The 22,045-nt window shown below is 36.5% G+C and overlaps 2 protein-coding genes across 4 annotated transcripts in view; both read left to right on the plus strand.

The window, feature by feature from the left end:
* Positions 1–22,045, plus strand: part of APCDD1 (APC down-regulated 1) — a 579,685-nt gene that overhangs the window by 20,915 nt on the left and 536,725 nt on the right. The gene's annotated exons all lie outside the window — the stretch shown is intronic.
* VAPA (VAMP associated protein A) overlaps positions 1–22,045 on the plus strand; it is a 41,343-nt gene that overhangs the window by 4,905 nt on the left and 14,393 nt on the right. For 2 of the 3 annotated variants that reach the window (XM_050767398.1, XM_050767400.1), the window contains exons 2-4: positions 13,230–13,382; positions 17,478–17,581; positions 18,628–18,708. In XM_050767398.1, coding sequence (XP_050623355.1) covers positions 13,230–13,382; positions 17,478–17,581; positions 18,628–18,708 — 338 coding nt within the window. Of the gene's footprint in view, positions 1–10,571; positions 10,720–13,229; positions 13,383–17,477; positions 17,582–18,627; positions 18,709–22,045 lie in introns of all 3 variants that reach the window. The other variant, XM_050767399.1, reaches the window with a different exon arrangement.

The raw sequence follows: 22,045 nt of genomic DNA on the forward strand, positions 1-22,045 counted from the left end.
CAATTCTTCTGGCTTTTAGAATACCATTGTCTTCTCATTTTCTTCTTTGCTCCATTTATTGTCTTATTTGTGGCATTTTTCTCAAATGCTCATGTTTCTGAGATTCTGATTTGGTTTCATTTATCTCACTCTGTGAACTTTGTTCATTTCATTGTTTTGAGGTTTTCTCTTTATCTTCCTTGCTCTTTGCTGGTATTGCTACACCCCCAAATCTGTTTTAATTCACATTTTACAGTCAAGAGCACATACTCAACTTACTATTTAGATTTGAATGTTGCAGATATTCTAAACTCAAAATATCTCAAATTTTTTACTACCCAAGCCCACTCGTCTTCCCATATTTTTTATTTTTATTTTTTTCAGACAGGGTCTTGCTTAGTTACTCAACCTGGAGTGCAGTGGCATGCACGTTCTTGGCTCACTGCAGCCGTGATCTCCTGGGCTCAAGTGATCCTCCTGAATAACTAGGACTATAGGTGTATGCTACCACTCCCAGCTAATTTTTTACGTACATATGGGGGTCTCGCTATGTTGCCCAGGCTGATCTCGAACTCCTGACCTCCTCCTGCTTCAGCCTCCTAAAGTGCTGGGATTACAGGCCTGAGCCATTGCACTTGGCTTTATTTTTATTTTTTAGTGGCATCATGATTACTCACACCAGAAACAATATGCATATCTAATAATTAAAATCCTGTGTTTGCTTTTGACATAATCCCTTTGACATAATCCCTTTAATGCATTTCTACTCCAAATTCATTTATTTTTAAAATTCATTCAATTTTGGATCTAATATGATTAGATTTGAGTATCACTACATGTCAGGTATGATGAATAAATATTGGAACTACAGTTGTGAGTGAAACACAAGCCATGTTTTCATGGGACAGTTCTAAGAAGAGAGATAGATACTAATCAAATAATCAGAAGAATAAAGTATACCCCTGAAGAGATATATAGTGCTATGAGAATGTAAAATAAGGGTCTTTGATCAGGCTGTCACAGTTGAACTAAGATTCCAACAATGAGTAAAAGTTATCCTGGTGAAGAAGAAAGGAAAATGCATGTTCAAATATCCTGTAGCAGGAGGGACCGTGAAACATCTACCGTACTGAAAGACGTTGGTGTGGCAGTGGTGAAAATAGCCAAGATGAAGGTAGTGCTGGTTTAGTAGGTCAAGTTAGGAGTTTTGTTTTTATCCTAAGCCACTAGGGTTTTTAAGTGAGGGGAGGAGCAGTAAAGGTGAAGGGAATGGAATAACATCACATTTGCATTAAAAAATAATTCTGGGCCGGGCGCGGTGGCTCAAGCCTGTAATCCCAGCACTTTGGGAGGCCGAGGCGGGCGGATCACAAGGTCAGGAGATCGAGACCACAGTGAAACCCCGTCTCTACTAAAAAAAATACAAAAATTAGCTGGGCGCGGTGGCGGGCGCCTGTAGTCCCAGCTACTCAGGAGGCTGAGGCAGGAGAATGGCGGGAACCCGGGAGGCGGAGCTTGCAGTGAGCCGAGATCGCGCCACTGCACTCCAGCCTGGGCAACAGCGTGAGACTCCGTCTCAAAAAAAAAAAAAAAAAAAAAAAAAAAATAATAATAATTCTGGTAGCAAAGTAAAATTATACTAGAGGGGAGAAAGAGATGAATTAGGCAGCTGCAGCAGTCCTGGCAAGTGTTGACCCCTTGGACTGAGGTCATGGTGTTGGAGGTGATGAAAAGTTAGGTTAAATCAGTGAGACTTGGTCTCTGTGCACTGAGAGAAAAGGGTATGAATGAGATTTCTGCTTATATAACTGGGGAAATGGTGCTATTTGTTTAAGAAACGGTGGATGTCTGGATGAGGATGAAATGCATCTTATTTGGGGGTGTGTGAGAGAGGTGTAGGAGGAAGATCATGATCTCTTTGGGTATGGTAGATACCTTTAGGTCTTTCAGGATATTAACAAGAAAGTGGATTTGGTTAAATGGGTGTGTTACTTAAGGAAAGGTCTGGGCTTTGGATAATTTCCTTACTTCAGGTGATTACCTTTTATATTTACTAGTCAGCAGACATCTCCTTTTTTTTTTTTTTTTTCTTAAAATGGAGTCTCGCTTTGTTACCCAGGCAGTCTCGGCTCACTGCAACCTTCACCTCCCGAGTTCAAGAGGTGCACCTGCCTCAGCCTCCCGAGTAGCTGGGATTACAGGCATGCACCTCCATGCCTGACTAATTTTTGTATTTTTAGTAGAGACGGGGTTTTGCCATGTTGGCCAGGCTGGTCTCCCTGACCTCAAGTTATCCACTCGCCTCTGCCTCCCAGAGTGCTGGGATTACAGGTGTGAGCCATCATGTCCAGCCTCCTTTTCTTTACTGTCAGCTCTTTACCCTGTCCTCCACACTGCTGCTAGAACTATGCTTTGAAGAAAGGAGGCTGTTACTGTTAGTCCCTTGGTTAAAGAACTCTAAATGTTTTCCCATCATGTACTTGAAAAATCCAAAATCCATTGCTTACCTCTCCAGCCTCAGTGTCTGCTGTTTTTCTTCTGTCCATAACTTTGGCTATATGAACCATTTTCCCAAACACTCCAGGCCACTGCAATGCTTTGCACAGGCTCTGCTCAGAATATTGTCCTCCCTCATGTCTGTCAGCCTGGCAGCCTCTTATTTTAAGAATCACTTCCTCTTGAAAAGTCGTTGATACTTCTACCAGTCCAAGTTGGTCAGAGCCTTCATGCCACTGTTGAAGCTTGTGCTTACCTGTAATGGTAGTTTCACATTAGATGGTAGCTATGCTTACATATTCTCCCCTCCCAAACTATACCATGAACTCTTGAGTATATAGCTGTTTATGTTTGTAGTAACAAGATCTGGCATCATAAAATGATTGCCCTATAAGTGTTGATTGAATTAATAAGACTCAAATGATTTCTCCAGTAATTTTTATTTTTTAGTCTTGGATCTTGACTCAGTTGGAGTTTTCACCTGCCTTTGCAGGTAATAGTGTTTTCAAAATTTTGTACTTCCAGAAAAGGGGTGGTAGGGTATTTTGTAAAGAGCTGACTAACCTTTACTAAAGGTAGGTTGTTTCATGTTTGTGCTTTTTTCATTTGTAAAGTGAGAGGTAGGACTAGGTGATTTCTTGGGTGTTCTGTCTTTAAAAGTTTGTGTGAATATATACAATTGAGTACAAAAAGAAAACGCTATTTTTCTGTGAAGTGGAAAAATGCATATAAAGAATAGGGAAAATTATACTTTTAATCCTTTAAAAATATTTTATTGTGTGTATTTGAGGTATACATAACATGTTATGGGATACATACAGATAGTAAAATGGTTACTTTAGTGAAGCAAATTGACATATCCATCATCTCAACGTAGTTTCTTTTTATCTTACCTTTACTGAACGTGTAGTGAAATCATCTTTGCCTTTCAGACGTGGAAATTAATATAGGATGGATCTTGCTTTCTTTTGATCATAAAGTTAGTTTTGGGAGAAAATTAAATGTGAGAGAGGACTGTTAACTTGCAAATATTTGTTTACTGGCTTAATTCATTTTATAATGGAAATATGACTCAAATTAAGTTTTAAACATTTGAAAACTTTCAAACATTGATGAGCACCTTATAAACCTCAATATGCCTTAATTTAGTAAATTAAATTTAAATATAAATTTAATAATTAACATTTTTACCATAATCATACTTGTTTATATGTTTTTGTTTGCCTCCGTGTTTGTATTTTTTCACAGCGGTCTTGCTCTTGACACCAGGCTGAAGTGCAGTGGTGCTATCATAGCTCACTGTAGCCTTGAACTCCAGGGCCCAAGCGATCCTTCTGAGTAACTGGGACTACAGGTGCATGCCACTGTGCCCAGCTAATTATATTTTAATTTTTGTAGAGACAGTCTTGCTATTTTGCCCAGGGTGATCTTGAACTCCTGGCCTCAAGCGATCCCCCTGCCTCAGCCTCCCAAAGTGCTGGAATTACAGGCATGAGCCACCATACCTGGCCTGCCTCAGTATTTTTAAAACAAATCCTGGATAATAGCATAACATTTCATCCCTAGATGCTTGAGTTTGCATTTCTAACCAAAAAAGGACATTTTCTTTGCATAATCATGATACCGTTAACACATAATAAAATTAACAGTAATTCTTTAATATCCTCTAATATTTAGTCTATTACAAAGAACAAAATCACGCTTAAGAGTTTATTAATAAGCAATCTCAATGGCATAGGAAATCAAGTATACCTGGCCTAACAGGAAGAGGCTGTTTATAATCTAGATTCAAGACCAGCCAATATATATGCTGGTGACTGACCAGTCAAAATTTTGATGCCTTACCTTGGAACACAACTATAGATAGATGGTATAGGTTTTAGACCTTCAAGGTCAAATGACGTGGGAGACAAAACAGTGGCTAATTTGGAACAGTGGCAAGCAGAAGCAACTAATTGAGAGAAAAAAGGCAGAAAAATGTAGGCAGAGAGGTCTTAATGATCCCAGGAATTAGTTTCTCTTGAATGCAGCCTCTTCTGTGATGCCAGTTATACTTCATTTCCTGTGCCATTGAATTGCTTACATCTTTGTAATGAACTCTTCAGTATGGGTTTTTTTTTAAATAATAAAAATTCTTTGCTTAAATGAGGTTGGATTTGATATTTTCTGAAGACATTTGTAACATTATAATTTAACATTTCACTTTATAAAGAATAAATTCTGTAATTAGTTATACATATTGCACTTTGTAATTGTTATTCTGTAACACATATTTCACTTTATAAAAACAGTCTAAACTGATGTCTTCAAGAAATCTCCACAGCATTTGTGTTGACTTATGCATCATTAATGTACCATAGCATGCTTAGCTGCTTTTCTCTGGTGTTTGGATGTTCTTTATAACTAGTTATCACGAATGTTTGATACTGTTCTGAAAATTCAGATTTAAAGGAGTGAGAAGTTTAGTTACATATCTTTCAGCCTTTTAAGGAAATGATTAGATTGAATTACCATTAAAAAGTAGGAATGTTAATTAAAAAAGAATTGTTGCTGTGAGAGGACTTTTAAACGTACATTTGTTGTATAACTTGACAAACTTCTCATGGGCCTATGTTTTGACAGGTCTTTTGTAGGTGTATGTTTCATGTATGTGTATATATGTGTGAAGTGTATATGAATACGTATATAATTTTAATTCTTGAATGACATGTAGTGACTGTCATACTTTAAAGATATAGGGTGCCTTTGAATCATACAGTGTGTTTCCTGTTTAGTTTTTCTTGTGAAAATTTTTTATTTTTTAAAGCCTGTAAGGCAAGAATCTCTTGGTTTTGTTTTCTGAGTACTGTTCCCACTGAGAGAAACCTTACTAACAACAGATCCCCAAAAAATCTGTGGTTCTGAATTTTTTCAGCTTTTTTCTTCCAGGATTTTACAAATAAGACGATTTATAAGCAATTAAGCTACTATGGGTGCATGTTTAAAAGTCCCTTCTTATATAAAATCAATGCTAAATGTAGAAAATGAAAGAAGTATAGATATAAAGCCAATAAAAATTACTCAGTCTCACAAAATAACGACTGTTAACATTTTGATAAACTTTTTATAACTATGCTGTGTATAACTCTATGTATCTATATCTTGTATGTTTTTAGTTAAGATTATTGTGATCGTTTTTTTCATGTTATGTTTTCCCCTGGCAAGGACTTTAGATCTAAATAATTTTAAAAAAGTTTTATTTCAGGTTCTCCAAAAATGTACCTTATTTTCTATTTCTTCACATCCTACCTATGTGGAGTTCAAAAACTTAAACTTTGGATGTGGACCACTCGTTTCTATTTTAATCCAGATATTAAAATATTAGTAGTATGCACTAATTTCATGTTCATTCTTGAACACTAGCATTGTTCTTTTACAAATAGATTATGTTTGTGTAAATCTTATTCTTCTTTGGAAGTTTAGAGTGGAGGGACATAAAATTGATATGAAAATGTTGTAAATCAAAGTGTTCCACTTCTATGTTAAGACTATTGTTTATTTTCTCTGCCTTGTTTTCAAGATTATGTCACCAGGATTGTTTAGGTCAGACCGAGCATTGTGTGTATCAGAATACCTTAAAAAGCACTCCTAAAATGTTTAAGGTAGTTTTTAAAAAATGTCAATAAAGGTGTGATGGGTTTAAGATTGAATTATCTCCCATCTTTACCGTAGGGTAGAAGATGTTCTTTAAGGTGGTAAGTAAAGTTAATCATAATGTCGCATGATTTTACAGCTGAAAGAAGCCTTAGAGATCATTTTGCCTACAAATTCTAAAATGAAGGAGGTTAGACTGGGATAGAGAGGTGAAGTGATTTACCCAAGGTCAATCACCTAGGTAATGGTTCTAGCTGTTAAGCCTCTGATTGAACATACTACGTTATGCTTTTTTTTTTTTTTTTTGAAGTCATGGTATAACATCAGTAACAGAAATCAGCATTTCTCTTTCCCCAGAAGGCTGCCAAAAGAATGGAAAGAAGTGTTTTCATTTTTTATTTAGGTACCTGTTTATGTAAAGGTGATGGATGAGTATTTATACGACCAGAATACTACACTGTATGAAAACGGTGTAAAAGAAGTAAAAGACATGGTCCTTTCCTGTTGGTAACTTTTTCACACTGTAATTTTAGGCTCCCAGAGTGGGAATACTGGTTTATAAAAAATGATTACATGACTATATTAAGTGGATTTTGGAGAGTTTTCATGATACATTCTGAAACTGTTAGTTGATTGTGTAACATGGATAAACAGGGACAGTGAGGCAATTTCAGTAATTAAAGCCCATAGAGGCTTAAATAAAATAGTGCAGTCTTGCTTTTCCATTAATCTCAGGATCCATATTTTTATGATGTTAGTGAAATCTTACAAAGAGATATGTTTTAGTGCTTCAATGACTAAATTTTTTTAAATAGAACTAAGACTCATTTTCTTTTCCAGAAAGTAGTACTCTATTTGTACACTATTTATACAAAAATGTTTCTTCAGTAGCTACTATGCCAGGCATTGTGTTAGTTGCTGGGGATACAGCAGCCAACGAAACAAAGACCTAGTCTTCATGGAGCTTACCTCAAGCCTGATATTTCAATGTGTTTGAAAAAAATGTATAGTAAAAAATTTGTAATAAGAATGTTTTAGGACTTTCTTGGATGTAAAATGTAAAATATTTTTAGAGTGCTTGATACTTATTTCAGGAAGTGTTCAGTGTTGACCTATGTGACCAAGAGAAATACAATATCCATTTAAAAAACCTTTTTCATATATGGCTAATTTGACTGCACTTTCATGCTTTATTGCTGCAGAAGTCTACCTGGAATACTTATGAATTAGAAAATAAATACCGCTAGGTTATACGTTCAAAATGTATGAGAGTTCAGGCCCTAGAGTCAGACCTGGTTTGACTTCCCACTTTCATTGCTTTGAGTTGTATGACCTTGGACTAGTGTTTACCTTCTGAGTTGAATCATCTGTAAACTTGGTATGTTAAAATACAATGCAAGTATCTACTTCATGGACTTGTGAGAGTTAAATAACATAGTTTGTACAAAGTTATTGATGCATCAGTGCCCAATAAATGCTAGCTATTCCCTTAGTAGATATTCTGTGTACTATATAGTATTAATATGTTTTGTATATATGATTGCGTTAACATGATGCCACAGATACTCAGCAGCATAACCCTTATGTAACTGGGAAACAGTTCAATCAGTGATACAACTTAATTCTAAAACCTGTTGGAAACATTGAAGGTAGTCATCACCTGCATTGCTGTGGCTACGTTGTTTGTGTATTTGAGCAGAGCACCCAGCCTTCCTCATTAGTCCACACTGCGTAGCCAAGAATTTACAAAGACCTTGTCAAGAACTGTGAAGGGACTGAAAAATTTTGCCTGCTGCAGTTTTGTAGATGTTGGTAGAACATGTGAGATTTCCTGAGTTAGACAATGGACATAATTTTTCATGGCACTGCAAGTGGAATGGGATTTATATTTGTGTTGGTTTTCCTTGCCCTTCTCAAGTTCCATGGAGGTGACAGAGGTGTTCAGGTAGAGACTACTCACATAATGAGTTTGCATCATAACTAGAAACCCTGAACTTAGAGAACCTGAATCTTTCATAGTGGGCTGCACAGAAACCTACCTGACCTTTAGTCCAGAAGACGACCTTATCTTTATTATATTGGCCGCTGAACAAACCTGCCCCTCTCCTCAGAAGGGAGGTGTTGTCTTCTAAGACACTTCACTATTTAATACATCCTTGAAAAGATAGTCTAGGTAAAAACTCCCAGGACTTCTCCTTGCAAGATGTGCAGAAATGCTAGAGGCCCATACAGAATTGTCTCCTAAACACGCCTCTGAGTAACTAGCCTAAATGGGGTCACAGAGTTCATAAATTAATGTTCATGTACATTGTCTGTTTATTCTTAAGCTACATTTTTGAAGCGTTTTCTGAAATGTTCTGTGTGATATACTCCTGCTTATCCTGTATTAATTTTATACTCTTAACAAAACAAATACAAAAGTTGATACGCATGCTGAGGTGTTCAGGAGTGACCGTGCTGATGTCTTCCGCTTGCTTTGATGTGCATCAGAAATGAAGTGGATGTCTGGACAGGGCAGATAGATACGCTGCAAAGTAAATACAGCACAATGCTGATTGTAGAATGTGAGTGATGATGTATGAGTGTTTATATAGTTATCTCAATTTCTGTGTCAAATTTTTCATAATAAAATGTTGGGGGAAAAGCTAACTGTTCCCCTCTTCCACAGTTGATTCTCTTTGCAGCTGAACTGAACTCAGGATTTCAAGATAACTTTGTTATCAGTAGTTCACATCAAAATATGGATGAATGATAACAGTTTTTAAGAGTGGTTCTTTTTTGTTTTGTTTTTGGTAGCTCTTCTTAGCTTAGTGGGATTCCTTTTAAGACTGGGCAGTTTGGAGAAGAAAGGTCCTGCTATTTAAAAGGAAGCCGTTGTACTGAATGGTTGAATTTTACATATGTGAACTGACTAAAAAGGGTATTTCATGCTGGAAAAAAGGTTTTTAGGCAAACGAGGCAGGCCAGTCCCACTTGACTGCCTTAAAATTGGCAACGAAGGCAGCTCTGGGTGAGCTGCCTTAAAATTTTCTAGTATTTTTGACATCTCATGTTGTAAGTTTTAAAAAAACTTATGTTCAGACTTTTTTACTCAGAGGCCACATTTGTGTTTGTGTTACATTTCTGTTTGATTGTAAGAATTTGGGACTAGGAGCAGGATTTTGACTTAATGGCAGTGACAGCTATAGAGGAGTTGGGACAGAATACTTAGTGGCAGGAAATGGTCAGGCTTCCAAAGAACAACAGCCACATAATTGAAAGGTAGAAGTATTTTAATTGTAGATTTTCAATATAAGAGTGCAAATAAATGTAACTTGTATGCAGTTTTCTTTTTTTATACGGGATAGTTCATTATAAACAGTGACATATCTCTAACGTAAGTTTTTATCAGTACTTTTGATTAAAATGGACTAGTTCCAAAATTGTTTCCTAAATGTTAAACTAAGCATTTATATTGGGCAAATGATAGGATTTCCCCATTTATAGGGATTAAGTTTCAGAAATCCTCGAAACATATTTGTTTACTCCATAAATTGCATCAGATGTTCACTTTGTCATCAAAACTGCTTTTCACTGTTTTTTTTCAAATTTTCAAGGTTATGTCAAGGATCAGTTTTTTTAAAAAAACTTTTTTGTTTTTCATAAAGAAAAGATATATACAGTTCAAGGAATTATTAAAAATTAAATACTCATATAATCACCTCCAGGGTGAGAAATAGAACTTGGCTAGCATTCGGCAAAGCTCTCCTTTTACCCTCTCCCAGTTACTTCCACTGCAGGATTAACCATTATCCTGACTTTTATGGTAGTCACTTGTTTCTCTTGATGGTTTAATCACCTAAGCCTTACAAAGGATACATGTTCAATTAGTAAAGCAGGAGATTATTGGTTTAATTCAGGGGTTCTTAACTCTAACTTCATACCTCATTTTTAGATTTTGTAATGTTCCTATTACTATCCTGAAAAGAAATTCATATATAAAATGACCAATAACATATGTAATTAAAAATTTTAAAATATATATACCCTAGCTATATAACATAAGGGGAAAAAAAGGAAGTAATTTTATAATGGAATGCTCATTTTAAGTGTGTTTGGGCATGACTACCCTAGAAGACATAATGAAGTAGTCAGATACTTGTACCCTACTTAAGTTTGTAGTCAGATGTTTGTATCTACTTAAGATGAGTACGTTTGGATTTAAGAGAAATAAGACGAGTTATCTGAATAGTACTGACAGTTTTTCTTAACATTGATAAAAGGGCAAAATAAGAATATGCATATAGGTAGATTCATGTGAAGGTGTCACCTACAAATGCCTGCTGACTAATTCAGATGTGTTGTATTGGTGATTCAGGTATCATGAGTGGCATTGCTATTGGTAGAATAATCTTCTGTAACGGTGAACTCACCTTTTAACATTTTGAAGAAAAGAGTACACATTTTTCCTGTTCACATAATAGATGAATACTTGGAAAAGAGATTTTCCACCAATATGAATTTCTGGAGGAGTATTTGAAAATGGATGCAGTGGGAACATAGGACTTCATTCTGTGGGTCTGCATTGCAGAATGTCTACTGTCCTGTTTCCTGCCCCCACCTCCCACCCCAGTAAGTACCACCCAATCATAATGCCTAATGAAAACACCTTGTAAGGGGCAGTATCACCTAAAGGGTTATGTTTGTAGCACTTTCATTAGGTATATAACTTCTCTTTTCCGAAGATCTTAAGGTAGATTTCTTCGTCAGGCCTTTTAAATCAGCAGCTCCTGGGGGTACATGATACAACCCCTCTATCCCTGAACCCAGCTCTCTAACTCGTTTTACCTTCCATAAAAGTCAGGGTAAAATTTTTGTGAATATTTACCTATGTATGTTTTTCTGAGGTGTAGGATACGGCTTTCATCAGGTTCTTAAAGGATTCTGTAACTCACAAAAGTGGACCACATATTTCTTCCCATGACCTTTTTTAGCTGTTAAATCTGGTTATTCCTTTGCTAATGGTCATAAGTACTTGATAATTTTCCATCTTAAACTAGGAAAGGGGCTCAAATCTTAACTATCTGCTGGGAGCAACCCTCATTGAGAGGCTAGGTTAGAGGGATATACAATGGAGCAGAAAATCTCAAATTCGTTTGTTGGGTGGGTTTATTATAGGTAATTCTACATTTTACTTGCAAGGTTAACATGCCTTGTTAAGAGTTTTGTTCTGAATTGGTGGGGTGTATTTCTTTTGATATATTATCATCATCTTTAGATAATTTATACTTTTATGTCTAGAAATCCCACAATCTGTATTGACAATTTATAATCCCTGGTGGGCAATATCATGAAATGTAAATACTATTTCAGAATTTGTACAACTCTTGTAGAGTTTGTTGATGAAAACTGACCCACAGTCATTTTAAAAATCAGTTAAAAAATTATTTTACCTTAGTTTGGATAATTGGTACTTTTTAAAATTGGAGAGAATTAAATTAATAAAACATTCAAATACTAAAAACTTATATAATTATGTTATGAAAATACAAAAATACATAATTAAAAATAGGTATTCATATTATGGATTAGGATTGTTCAAAATTAAAATTTTGTGACATGTCTTTTTGTCATGTTACTAAGAAATTGGATCTTTATTTTAATCTGTGCTTGCTACTAATGTTAAAGTCCTCAAAATAGTCCTATAAAATTTTACATTAATTTAAAGTGTTTGTACTAATTATGGATTTGAGAATGTTAAGAAATGGAATTCGCCTTTAAGACTTCTAGTTTTATCAGTTCAAAACATATCTCCAGCCAGCCATTTTGTGGATTCCTGTAGTAAAATGGACACATTGGAGTTTTTTGTCTTTACTTTTATACTAGTTTTATGGTGGAGTTGTTAATCAGATGCTTTTCAAAAAGAAAATGCAAGCACTTGGGGTTGAAGAAGCAGCAAGGGGTGTATGTTGTAAATGGAATGATTAGTTTGGCCATATAATGAAACAAGCAGTTCAGAACATCGTACTTTATCACATGTATGCTTTTTTTCCCCAATATTAAAATGCTTTCTTTTCTAAAACCTGCCTTTACATGCTTTCTTCTAATTTTCACTCATTTTTATCTCCTTCCTCTCATCCTAGTTCCAAATTTTTATTTATTAGAAAATATTTTACTACTCACAAACTTTAAGCATAGGATAAAATTAGTTTACTACTTAGGGCTTGATAATAAGTGTCTTTTAATGACCTTGCCTTTGTAAAATTTTAAAAGACATGCTTATTCTTAAAGTTGAAATAAAGAAAAGATAGCCTTTATAATAGTTGTCTTTGATTCCAGCCTTCTAGCTTTTTTTAAAAAATATATAACTTTAAACGAATTGTTTTTAGAATCATTTAAAATTACTTTTGGAATAGTTAGAACTGTGGTTATTGTTCCCAACTGGAACATGTTTTTATCTTCTGCCTCCAAATTAACCGGTATTTATTTTGTTGTCTAAATTAATCTGCATAATTTTTCTTTAGGCCTTTCTTTAGCAAAATGGATGAGCCTTTTGGGTTCTTTGTTTTGTGATTTTATGTTGTTTGGGTGCAGAACCAAAGCTTAAAAACTTTGTATCTAGAGCATATGGCATAATAAACACTTAACAAATATGTGAATGAATGAATGGATTGAATGAATGAACAAACAAAATTGAGGTAAAGCAAAAGCACTGATGTCATAGGGTGTAGGGTCTTCAGTTGTAGAGATTTTTGCAGTTGGCCTAGTAAAATGAATTTGAAGATTGACACTGGTTTGCAGACAACTGGGAAATTCTGATATTTTCAGCAATGTGTTAACAACATACTATAAAAATACAGTTGTAAACTTCATAGATCAGAAGTTTCACAGTACTTTTTTTGATAGAAATCATACATGTTTATGGTAGAAATTTTGTGAAATACAGGGAATGAAGAAGAAAACACGACTTTTTTTTAAGTCTACCACCTGGAGAAAGGCAGTGTTAGTAGCCATTTGGGATATTTATGCCTACAAATGTCAACACATAATTAAAATTGAAGTTACGTACTTTCAGTTTTGATTCCTTTGTTGTGGAGAATCCAATTAAATTTTGTTTTCTCTTTAATTTTTAAACTTTACAGGCCCCTTCACAGATGTAGTCACTACAAATCTTAAATTGCGAAATCCGTCGGATAGAAAAGTGTGTTTCAAAGTGAAGACTACAGCACCTCGCCGGTACTGTGTGAGGCCCAACAGTGGAATCATTGACCCAGGGTCAACTGTGACTGTTTCAGGTAGCAAATCATGTTCTGGATTTATGTACATTTGAATTTTGACATTTTATGATTCTGTTTTTGTTTAATAAGGTTTCATCTGGAGGGAGGGAGATAATTCTTCTATTATTCTGGCTTTGCCTTTAAAGATGTCTTGTTATTGTACTATATGCAAGCTGTTTCAGAAAATTTCTCACTCTCATCTTCTGTGTAGGGAGTGTGGTCAGTTTATAAGAAATTATTGTCAATTACAAACTTTATATCTAGTCTTTATTTCTACAGCTAACCACTACCTTCTCTGCCTTTGTTATTTTATCTTTGAAAAATTATACCATTTTTCTGATGGGTCATTCTCCTTCAGATCATGATCATATTATACGTTGCATGCAGCTGTAGAAGTGTCATAATTCTTCTGCTTAAGAAGGTATAATGCCACTTTTTTGCCTACTGTGTCAAATCAGATGAGTCTTTATGTCTTTCATTGTAAATGTCAACAGTGTCCTGCGTGTGAAAACTTTTATTTTACTACTCTCTTACGTGTTTACTTGTCAAAGAAGTATGCTTGCCATATATGGATTGCTTACTCCTGCTATGGAGTCGATACTGGTACCATAGCTAATTCCCCTATAAACTGTTTTTTTCTTTCTCAGTCCCTCTGACTTCACTGATATAGCTGAGAAATAGGAACTAAATATGAGAACTTATATGGTTCCATGTATTTTACTTAGGGGAGAACCTCTGAGGCTGCATTTACTCTTCCTTTACAGCAGTACTTCTCAACTCCCACTATGTGCTGTAATAACGCAGGGAGCGGGAACACACATGGATTCATCTCTCTCAGATCAGAATCTCTGGGAGCATGGCTTAGAAATGTGTACGTTTACGCTGGGCGCGGTGGCTCACACCTGTAATCCCAACATTTTGGGAGGCCGAGGCGGGTGGATCACGAGGTCAGGAGTTCAAGACCAGCCTGATCAAGATGGTGAAACCCTGTCTGTACTAAAAATACAAAAAATTAGCCGGGTGTGGTGTTGGGCGCCTGTGGTCCCAGCTACTTGGGAGGCTGAGGCAGAGAATTGCTTGAACCCAGGAGGCGGAGATTGCAGTGAGCCGAGACCACACCACTGCACTTCAGCCTGGGCGACAGAGTAAGACTCCATCTCAAAAAAAAAAGTGCACATTAAAAAAAAAAAAAAAGGCCTGGGTGATCTTGATAAGTAATCCCAAGATACAATAATTCCATATCAGTTTTCAAGTCCACAGCAGAATTGGGTAGAGAGAGAGAGAACCCAGGGTAGGCTCATTGAGAGTATTTAGAGGTGGAACCTGAGTGCAAAGGCCATGAAGGACAGACCATCGAGTTTTTGGTGACGCTAAATCTTCTCTCCGCAGGTATAGCCAAAAACCTCAACAGCGAGGAAAAAGATGTTTTAGTGAATCTTGTGTTAAGGAGGCCTGGGAGGAGTGCCTTTCATGTTTCTTTGCTAAGTCTAATTCATCAGTTCTTGGGATGAAGAGATGGGAAATAAAGATGAAGGAATGCATGCTCTCTGGATGTTGCTGCTTTCGACTACATCTTTAAGCCTTTAGCACAATTGGAAGAAGAGATAATTCTTTCTTGTTTTCTTTTTTCTTTTTTTTGGAGACAATGTCTTGCTCTGTTGCCCAGGCAGGAGTGCAGTGATGTAATCTCAGCTGACTGCAACTTCCGCCTCCTGGGTTCAAGTGATTCTCATGCCTCAGCCACTTGAGTAGCTAGGATTACAGGCGTGCGCCAACAGCCTGGCTCATTTTTATATTTTTAGTAGAGACAGAGTTTCACCATGATGGCCAGGCTGGTCTCGAACTCCTGACCTCAAGTGATCCGTCCACGTTAGCCTCCCCAAAGGCTGGGATTACAGGCGTGAGCCACTGCACCTGGCCAGAAGATATAATTATTTCAATCCACATGGCTAAAAATAGTTGATTGGTACAAACAGTTATATCCCTAGGAATCCAAACAGCTATGCAGAATGATTTTTTCTTTGAGGGGCCTAGATTGCTGGTTTCTGTGTATTAATATTTCTTGAGAAAATAACGTTATCAAAGCATTTTCTTCCACAGAAACCTGCCTTATTAAAACCTGCAAACAAACTGGTTACTGATTACACAAACATGCCCTTGGATTGCTCTACTTCAATGAGAATTTGACTTTTCCAATTTTTAGTGTAGTTTATTTCCATTTACAGTCACTCAAAGGTATGCTTCTTCCAGCAACCTTCTCTGGTTAATTCTCTGTACTACATGCTCATTTCTCTTTTTCCCCGTGTCCCTTTGACACTTTTTTTTGAATTTGTTCCAATTTGTGCACATTTTTATATATGTTTTCAAGATCGTCTTTGTCTCGTTTTGTGGTCTGCAACCTAAATTAGAGTGTAACTGCCATGAACTTAACCATGTTGTAAGTTTTCTTTTTATTCACAGATTTTTGGTTCATAGTGATTAGCTTATAATGATTACTTAGTGAAGGTTGCTAATGGAATTTTATTTAGCTTAAGCTGTATTCTGAGGCATTTTATCCAGTACATTTCCTGCTGCTGTGTATTTGGCCCCTTGAAAAAGTTGTCTTATCCCAGCACTTTGGGAGGCCAAGACGGGTGGATCACGAGGTCAGGAGATCGAGACCATCCTGGCTGACACGGTGAAACCCCGTCTCTACTAAAAAATACAAAAAAACTAGCCGGGCGAGGTGGCGGGCGCCTGTAGTCCCAGCTACTCGGGAGGCTGAGGCAGGAGAATGGCGTGAACCCGGGAGGCGGAGCTTGCAGTGAGCCAAGATCACGCCACTGCACTCTAGCCTGGGCGGCAGAGCGAGACTCTGTCTCAACAAAAAAAAAAAAAAAAAAAAAAAAAAGAAAAAGTTGTCTTAACCTTGATAGCAGTTAATGGACTTCTCAGACACACCTTGTGAATAAGACTTTATTACATAATTGTTATTTTCTACATTTATTTACTCATGTTTATCTTTTCGAAAGTGTGGAGATATATCTTAGAAATAATCCAAAGTTAGGGAAATAATTTCTATAATACCATGTACATACTTTGTGTAACTGTTGATTCATTTTTTATATAGTCTCATGTTGGACTCACGTTACATAAATTTAGCATGACTTACAACCACATGGAACCTTAGAAAACTTAAAAGTTGGGAAATTATAAATGCTTAAAAATTTTGAATGTTATTGAGACTGTAGAATATATTTTAGAAATCAAGAGGCTATATGGTTTCCTTGTGTACTTTTGTTTTCTTAGAAGATTGAAATAAATTCATAAACTGAAATAGATGTTTATTTAAAATACATTTTTGAAAAATTAATTATATTAATATATGGGCTGGGCACTGCGGCTAACGCATTTATTCCTAGCACTTTGGGAGGCTGAGGAAGGCGGATCTCTTGAGCCCAGGAATTTGATACCAGCCTGGGCAAAATGGCGAAAACGCTTTCTCTACAAAATGAGCCCAGGGAGGTTGAGGCTGCAGTGAGCAGAGATGGCGCCACTGCACTGCAGCCTCACGACAGAGTAAGACTCAGTTTTAAAACGCAAAAAATAGATGGTAGTGAGGTTTTAAGTTACTATTTCTCCTTTAAATATGCCAGCTATATAATTTTAAATCAGAAAACACTAAGATGAAGCCTAAATTCATAACTAGTTTTAATAACTTAGTAGATTTTATCTGAACTTATAGGCATTATAGTTAACACTGGCAAAGTTTTGAAAATTTTCACAAGCTGAGTTTAGAAAGGGCAAAATCATAGATTCATATTTAGTTTTTAATTGCAATTGTTTATTTTGTTGGTTGTGGAAAACTTAGTAAATTAGAAAGGCAGACAATTTGAAAATACTTGGGATCCATTAAGTTGATTCTGGATTCTTAAACATTCTGGTGTTTGGTTTCTTGAACCCTTCTTGGTTTTCTTTAAATTTGCATATTTGTGAAGTAATAGGAATGATACTATGGCCAGATACTGTTTAAGGCAAATCCCGGACTTGGTATAATTTAATCTGTAACTGTTTCAATGTATGTCTTTCAAACATGCAGGAGACAATATAATATATCCTTTTTTTCTTATTTAGTAATGCTACAGCCCTTTGACTATGATCCGAATGAAAAGAGTAAACACAAGTTTATGGTACAGACAATTTTTGCTCCACCAAACACTTCAGATATGGAAGCTGTGGTAAGTACAGAAGAAGAATTTATTTTGGGGAGTGGAGTTTAAACTGTGGGTTTTGTTCAGCAGTCAGTAGAAAAACTTAATTTCTAAAAACTAAAAGTTAAATTTAGATTTTTAAAAAAGTGCCAATGTCTTCATTGTAGATAATCCTAACTTACAGAATGAAAGAATTTTTTTTTTTTTTTTTTTTTTTGAGACGGAGTCTCGCTCTCTCACCCAGGCTGGAGTGCAGTGGCGCAATCTCGGCTCACTGCAAGCTCCGCCTCCCGGGTTCACGCCATTCTCCTGCCTCAGCCTCCCGAGTAGCTGGGACTACAGGCGCCCGCCACTGCGCCCGGCTAATTTTTTCTATTTTTAGTAGAGACGGGGTTTCACCATCGTCTCGATCTCCTGACCTTGTGATCCGCCCGCCTCGGCCTCCCAAAGTGCTGGGATTACAGGCGTGAGCCACCGCGCCCGGCCAAGAATTTTTAAATAGTATTTTTTTTTTTTTAGAAACAATTTAGAAATGCTGCTACTGGCCTAGTGCAGTGGCTCACACCTGTAATCCCAGCCCTTTGGGAGGCTAAGATGGGAGTATCTCAAGCCCAGGAGTTCGAGACCAGCCCAGGCGACATGACAAGACCCTGTCTCTACAATAAAAAAAAAAAAAAAAAAACCCAACAAGTAAAAAAACCAACAGATGCCTGTAGTCCCAGCTACCCAGGAGGCTTGCTTGAGCCCAGGAGTGGCCACTGCACTCCAGCCTGGGAGACAGAATGAGACCAACTGGAAAAAGAGAAAAAAGAAAGAAATGCTGCTCTTAAGAAGAAAGTCCTGTGGTTGCTAGTGATATCATCGTGATTTTAATGGATGGTGATAGTAACTCTAGGATTATATATTCTGTGACATTAGCCAGTAACAATGGCAGGGTGATCAGTGAAGAGGGCACCAGTGTATTTCAGCCAAGCCAGGCAGCTACACTCATCTTTTAGCTGTCCCATGAGGTCACACTTACTTACCATGATCATACCTCCTATGTCTCATTTTTGGTTTTGTTTATTTTTTAGTGGAAAGAGGCAAAACCTGATGAATTAATGGATTCCAAATTGAGATGTGTATTTGAAATGCCTAATGAAAATGACAAATTGGTAAGTAGGAAAATGTAAAAAAAAATTGAAGCTGTTGAGCGCTCAGTTCCTTTGATTAATTTTGCTTCTATTTTTGACCTTTGAGGTATGTGTGTTATGGCTCTTTCATGTCATAAGACTCAGTGGTTAAGTTTTAAAAAACTTGGTATACTTTTTTTTTTTTTTTTAAATAACATTTTGTTTATCCAAGAAGAAAGAAAGACCCACTTTTAGGTCTAGACTACATCCTGGAGAAGAATCCTTTAAGTATAGCAGATTTTTGTGGCGTAAACCACTACGGGTTCTTTTTTAGAATGAGACATGTATACATAATTTAAAAATACATATAAATTGCTTTTTGGCCATTATGTACCAGCAGTTTGGGTATAAAAAATTCACTTACATGGACAGTTTATTCCAGGTTTAGCTATTCCCAGGTATTTTGCTCACTTTTGTTTTTAGTCAAATCCATCTGATTGCATTCTTTAGTAAATAATTGTTATGCTGCTTACTCATTAGTGTAGGTCAAATACAATTTGGGGGACTGAGGGATATATGTGTTTATTTAAAAACAAACAAATAGTAGTCGGTGAATGTACAGAGTGGATTATAGTCACTTACCTTGTCCTTTTCCCTGTCTGGGTTGCAAATTTGAATCTTTCCCTATGGTAAGAGAGACTTGAAAGATAAGTTTTTCTGTGTGTGTATGTGACTTAATACATACAATAATATGGATAAATAGAATTGTTTGGCACGATTTGGTTACAATCTGACATGACTACTGCCTTAATCTGGTGGCCATTTGCTCTATTGAAAAGTAAACATGCAGATTAAATACGTGGGCTCAGTTACTGTGTTTCTCTTTCAGGATAAGCAGAAATGAAAAGGTCTCTGGCAATTAGGTGTTGACCAAATTAGTTTTTGAATTTTTAAAATACCTCTTTTAAGTGATTTTTGAGGTATTTGCCAAAAGCAAAAAAATGTGAACACGTATATTCTCTGTAAAGTGAGTGTTAGATGGTCTGTGTATGCTTCCCATTTAGAGGTTTTCTTTTTTGGCTTAGGCTAAGGGAAGCTAATAGCTTGCACAGCTCTTACTGTTGAAATCAAGAAAACAAAACAGCGTATTGTCTGGATTGACTTTTTTTAAAAAAACATTTGGATATTTTCTCACTTAGAGTTTTATGTCATTTTTTACAGTAATTCAGTCAGCATAAATCTGTCTTCTATCTGGGCTTCTGCTATGCTCTGGATAGCACACACTTTGAGATGTGTGAAAAGGATTGAGACCGCAGGTATTTGATACTGCTGATTAAGAGTAGCTCTCACTGGTTTGGAAACCAAACCATTACTGACACAGTAATGACAGTTGAACCCAGCGATTTACCCATCTTGGGTGAAAAGAGCCGTTATGCCTACCTATTGGTCTAGCCCATAGTTATCCAAGAAAGTAGTTTTGGGTCTCTTTTAGCGCTTGAGCAAATACCGAATGGAGTTCCCAGAATCGCCTGTGGTGGAACTCGAGCAGCAGTAGTTTGAACGTGGAACCTTTTCAGAGCAGGTATTACTAGTAACCTGAAAGCTGTTAAGTAACTTCAAAGTACTCTAGAGAATATCTTGAGTCTGAGCCTTGATTAGCTAGGTGCTAATGTATTTTCACTAATTGGATTATCTGGACTTGTATATTAAATTGTAGGAAATATCTGCTAAAGATAATTTTTAAGAAGATTTATTTTGAAAAACTTGAAGCACCTGGAAGAGTAGGTAGGAGGAGTATAATGCACCTCTGTGAACTTATGAGCAGCTTTAACAATGACTAGTTTGTGGTTAAGCTTATTATATATAAATCCTATTACTTCTCATCTTAGGTATTGTTTAAGGCAAATCCCAGACATGGTATACTTTAATCTGTAACTGTTTGAATGTATATCTTTCAAAGTACTTTAAAAAAAGAGATAAAAGAGTTTTAAGGACAATACTGTTACTATGCCTTTAAAAATTTAGCATATCCTTAATATCAGGCTATCCAGGCAGCATTAAAACTTGTCACAGATGTCATTAAAAATTTTTTTTTTCTGCAGTTTGTTTGAATTAGATGAAAATAAAGTCCAAATAGTTGTTCTTTTTTTTTGTTTGTTTTTCTTTGAGATGGAGTCTTGCTCTGTTGTTCAGGCTGGAGTGCAGTAGCACGATCCTGGCGCACTGCAACCTGTGCCTCACGGATTCAAGCAGTTCTCCTGCCTTAGCCTCCAGTAGCTGGGATTACAGGTGCACGCCACCACACCTGGCTAATTTTTGTATTTTTTGTAGAGACAGGCTTTTGCCAGACTGGTCTCAAAATCCTGACCTCAGGTGATCCACCTGCCTTGGCCTCCCAAAGTGTGCTGGGATTACAGGTGTGAGCCACCGCACCTGGCCGACTCCAAATACTTCTGTTGGATGATACGTTTCTTAAATCTCTTAGTTTGTTGTTTCCTCTCTCTTTTTTTTTTTTTTGCAAATTATTGAATGTTTTTAGTATTAAACTATGTTTGCCTATAGACGTTCCCACAGACTTGATTTTGCTGATTCCATCCTTGTGGTGCCATTTAGCCTTTTTCCCCTGTCCCTGGTATTTCCTATGATTGAAAGTTTGAAATGAGTGGTTCTCATCCAGGGGCAATCGATTTGCTCCTCTAGGGACCGTGTTTGGAAACATTTTTGGTTTTCATGACTGAGAGGTAGCTAAGGGTGCTACAGGTAACCTGTTTAGTGGGCAGAGGCCAGAGATGCCTTTCAACTTCCTGTGATGCACAGAACAGCCCCCACAACAAAGAATAATCTGGCTCAAAATGTCAGTAAAGTTGAGATTGAGACAGTATGGCCTAGGTCTGTTAATTCATTTAAGATTGTCTGATGGTGATACTCTGTCATTCCTGCTTCATAACACTAGTTACAATACTTGTGTAAAGAGAAACTTGTGCTTATGTAATATTTGGTTATTAAGTGGTAGAGTTTAAAAAGGCAGAACAAATGCCAAAGTTTATCTTTAAAGGTTTTGAAAAATGAGTTGGTTTGTAAGCATCCCACCTCGTGATGTACAGTTGATCTTCCACTTTCCATCCTTTCTTTCTTCCCTCCCTGCTTCTATATTGATAAAACTCATGAATTTAAACATATTTGAGTTTTAACTCTTGGCAGTTAATTATTATTATTGGTGCTCAAGTTGCCTGGTAAGGATACTTTTCACATTGGTTCTTGAGATTTTTTGATCCTCATAGTCTTTGGTAATTTTCTTGTCTAATGTGGCAAGATTTTTCCAGGTTCAGACCTGGAAAGAAGCTCAGGACCATTTCAGTGGGAGATGGTATTTCAGGAC

Source organism: Macaca thibetana, chromosome 18 (genome assembly GCF_024542745.1).
Source record: "Macaca thibetana thibetana isolate TM-01 chromosome 18, ASM2454274v1, whole genome shotgun sequence".
Taxonomy (NCBI): domain Eukaryota; kingdom Metazoa; phylum Chordata; class Mammalia; order Primates; family Cercopithecidae; genus Macaca; species Macaca thibetana.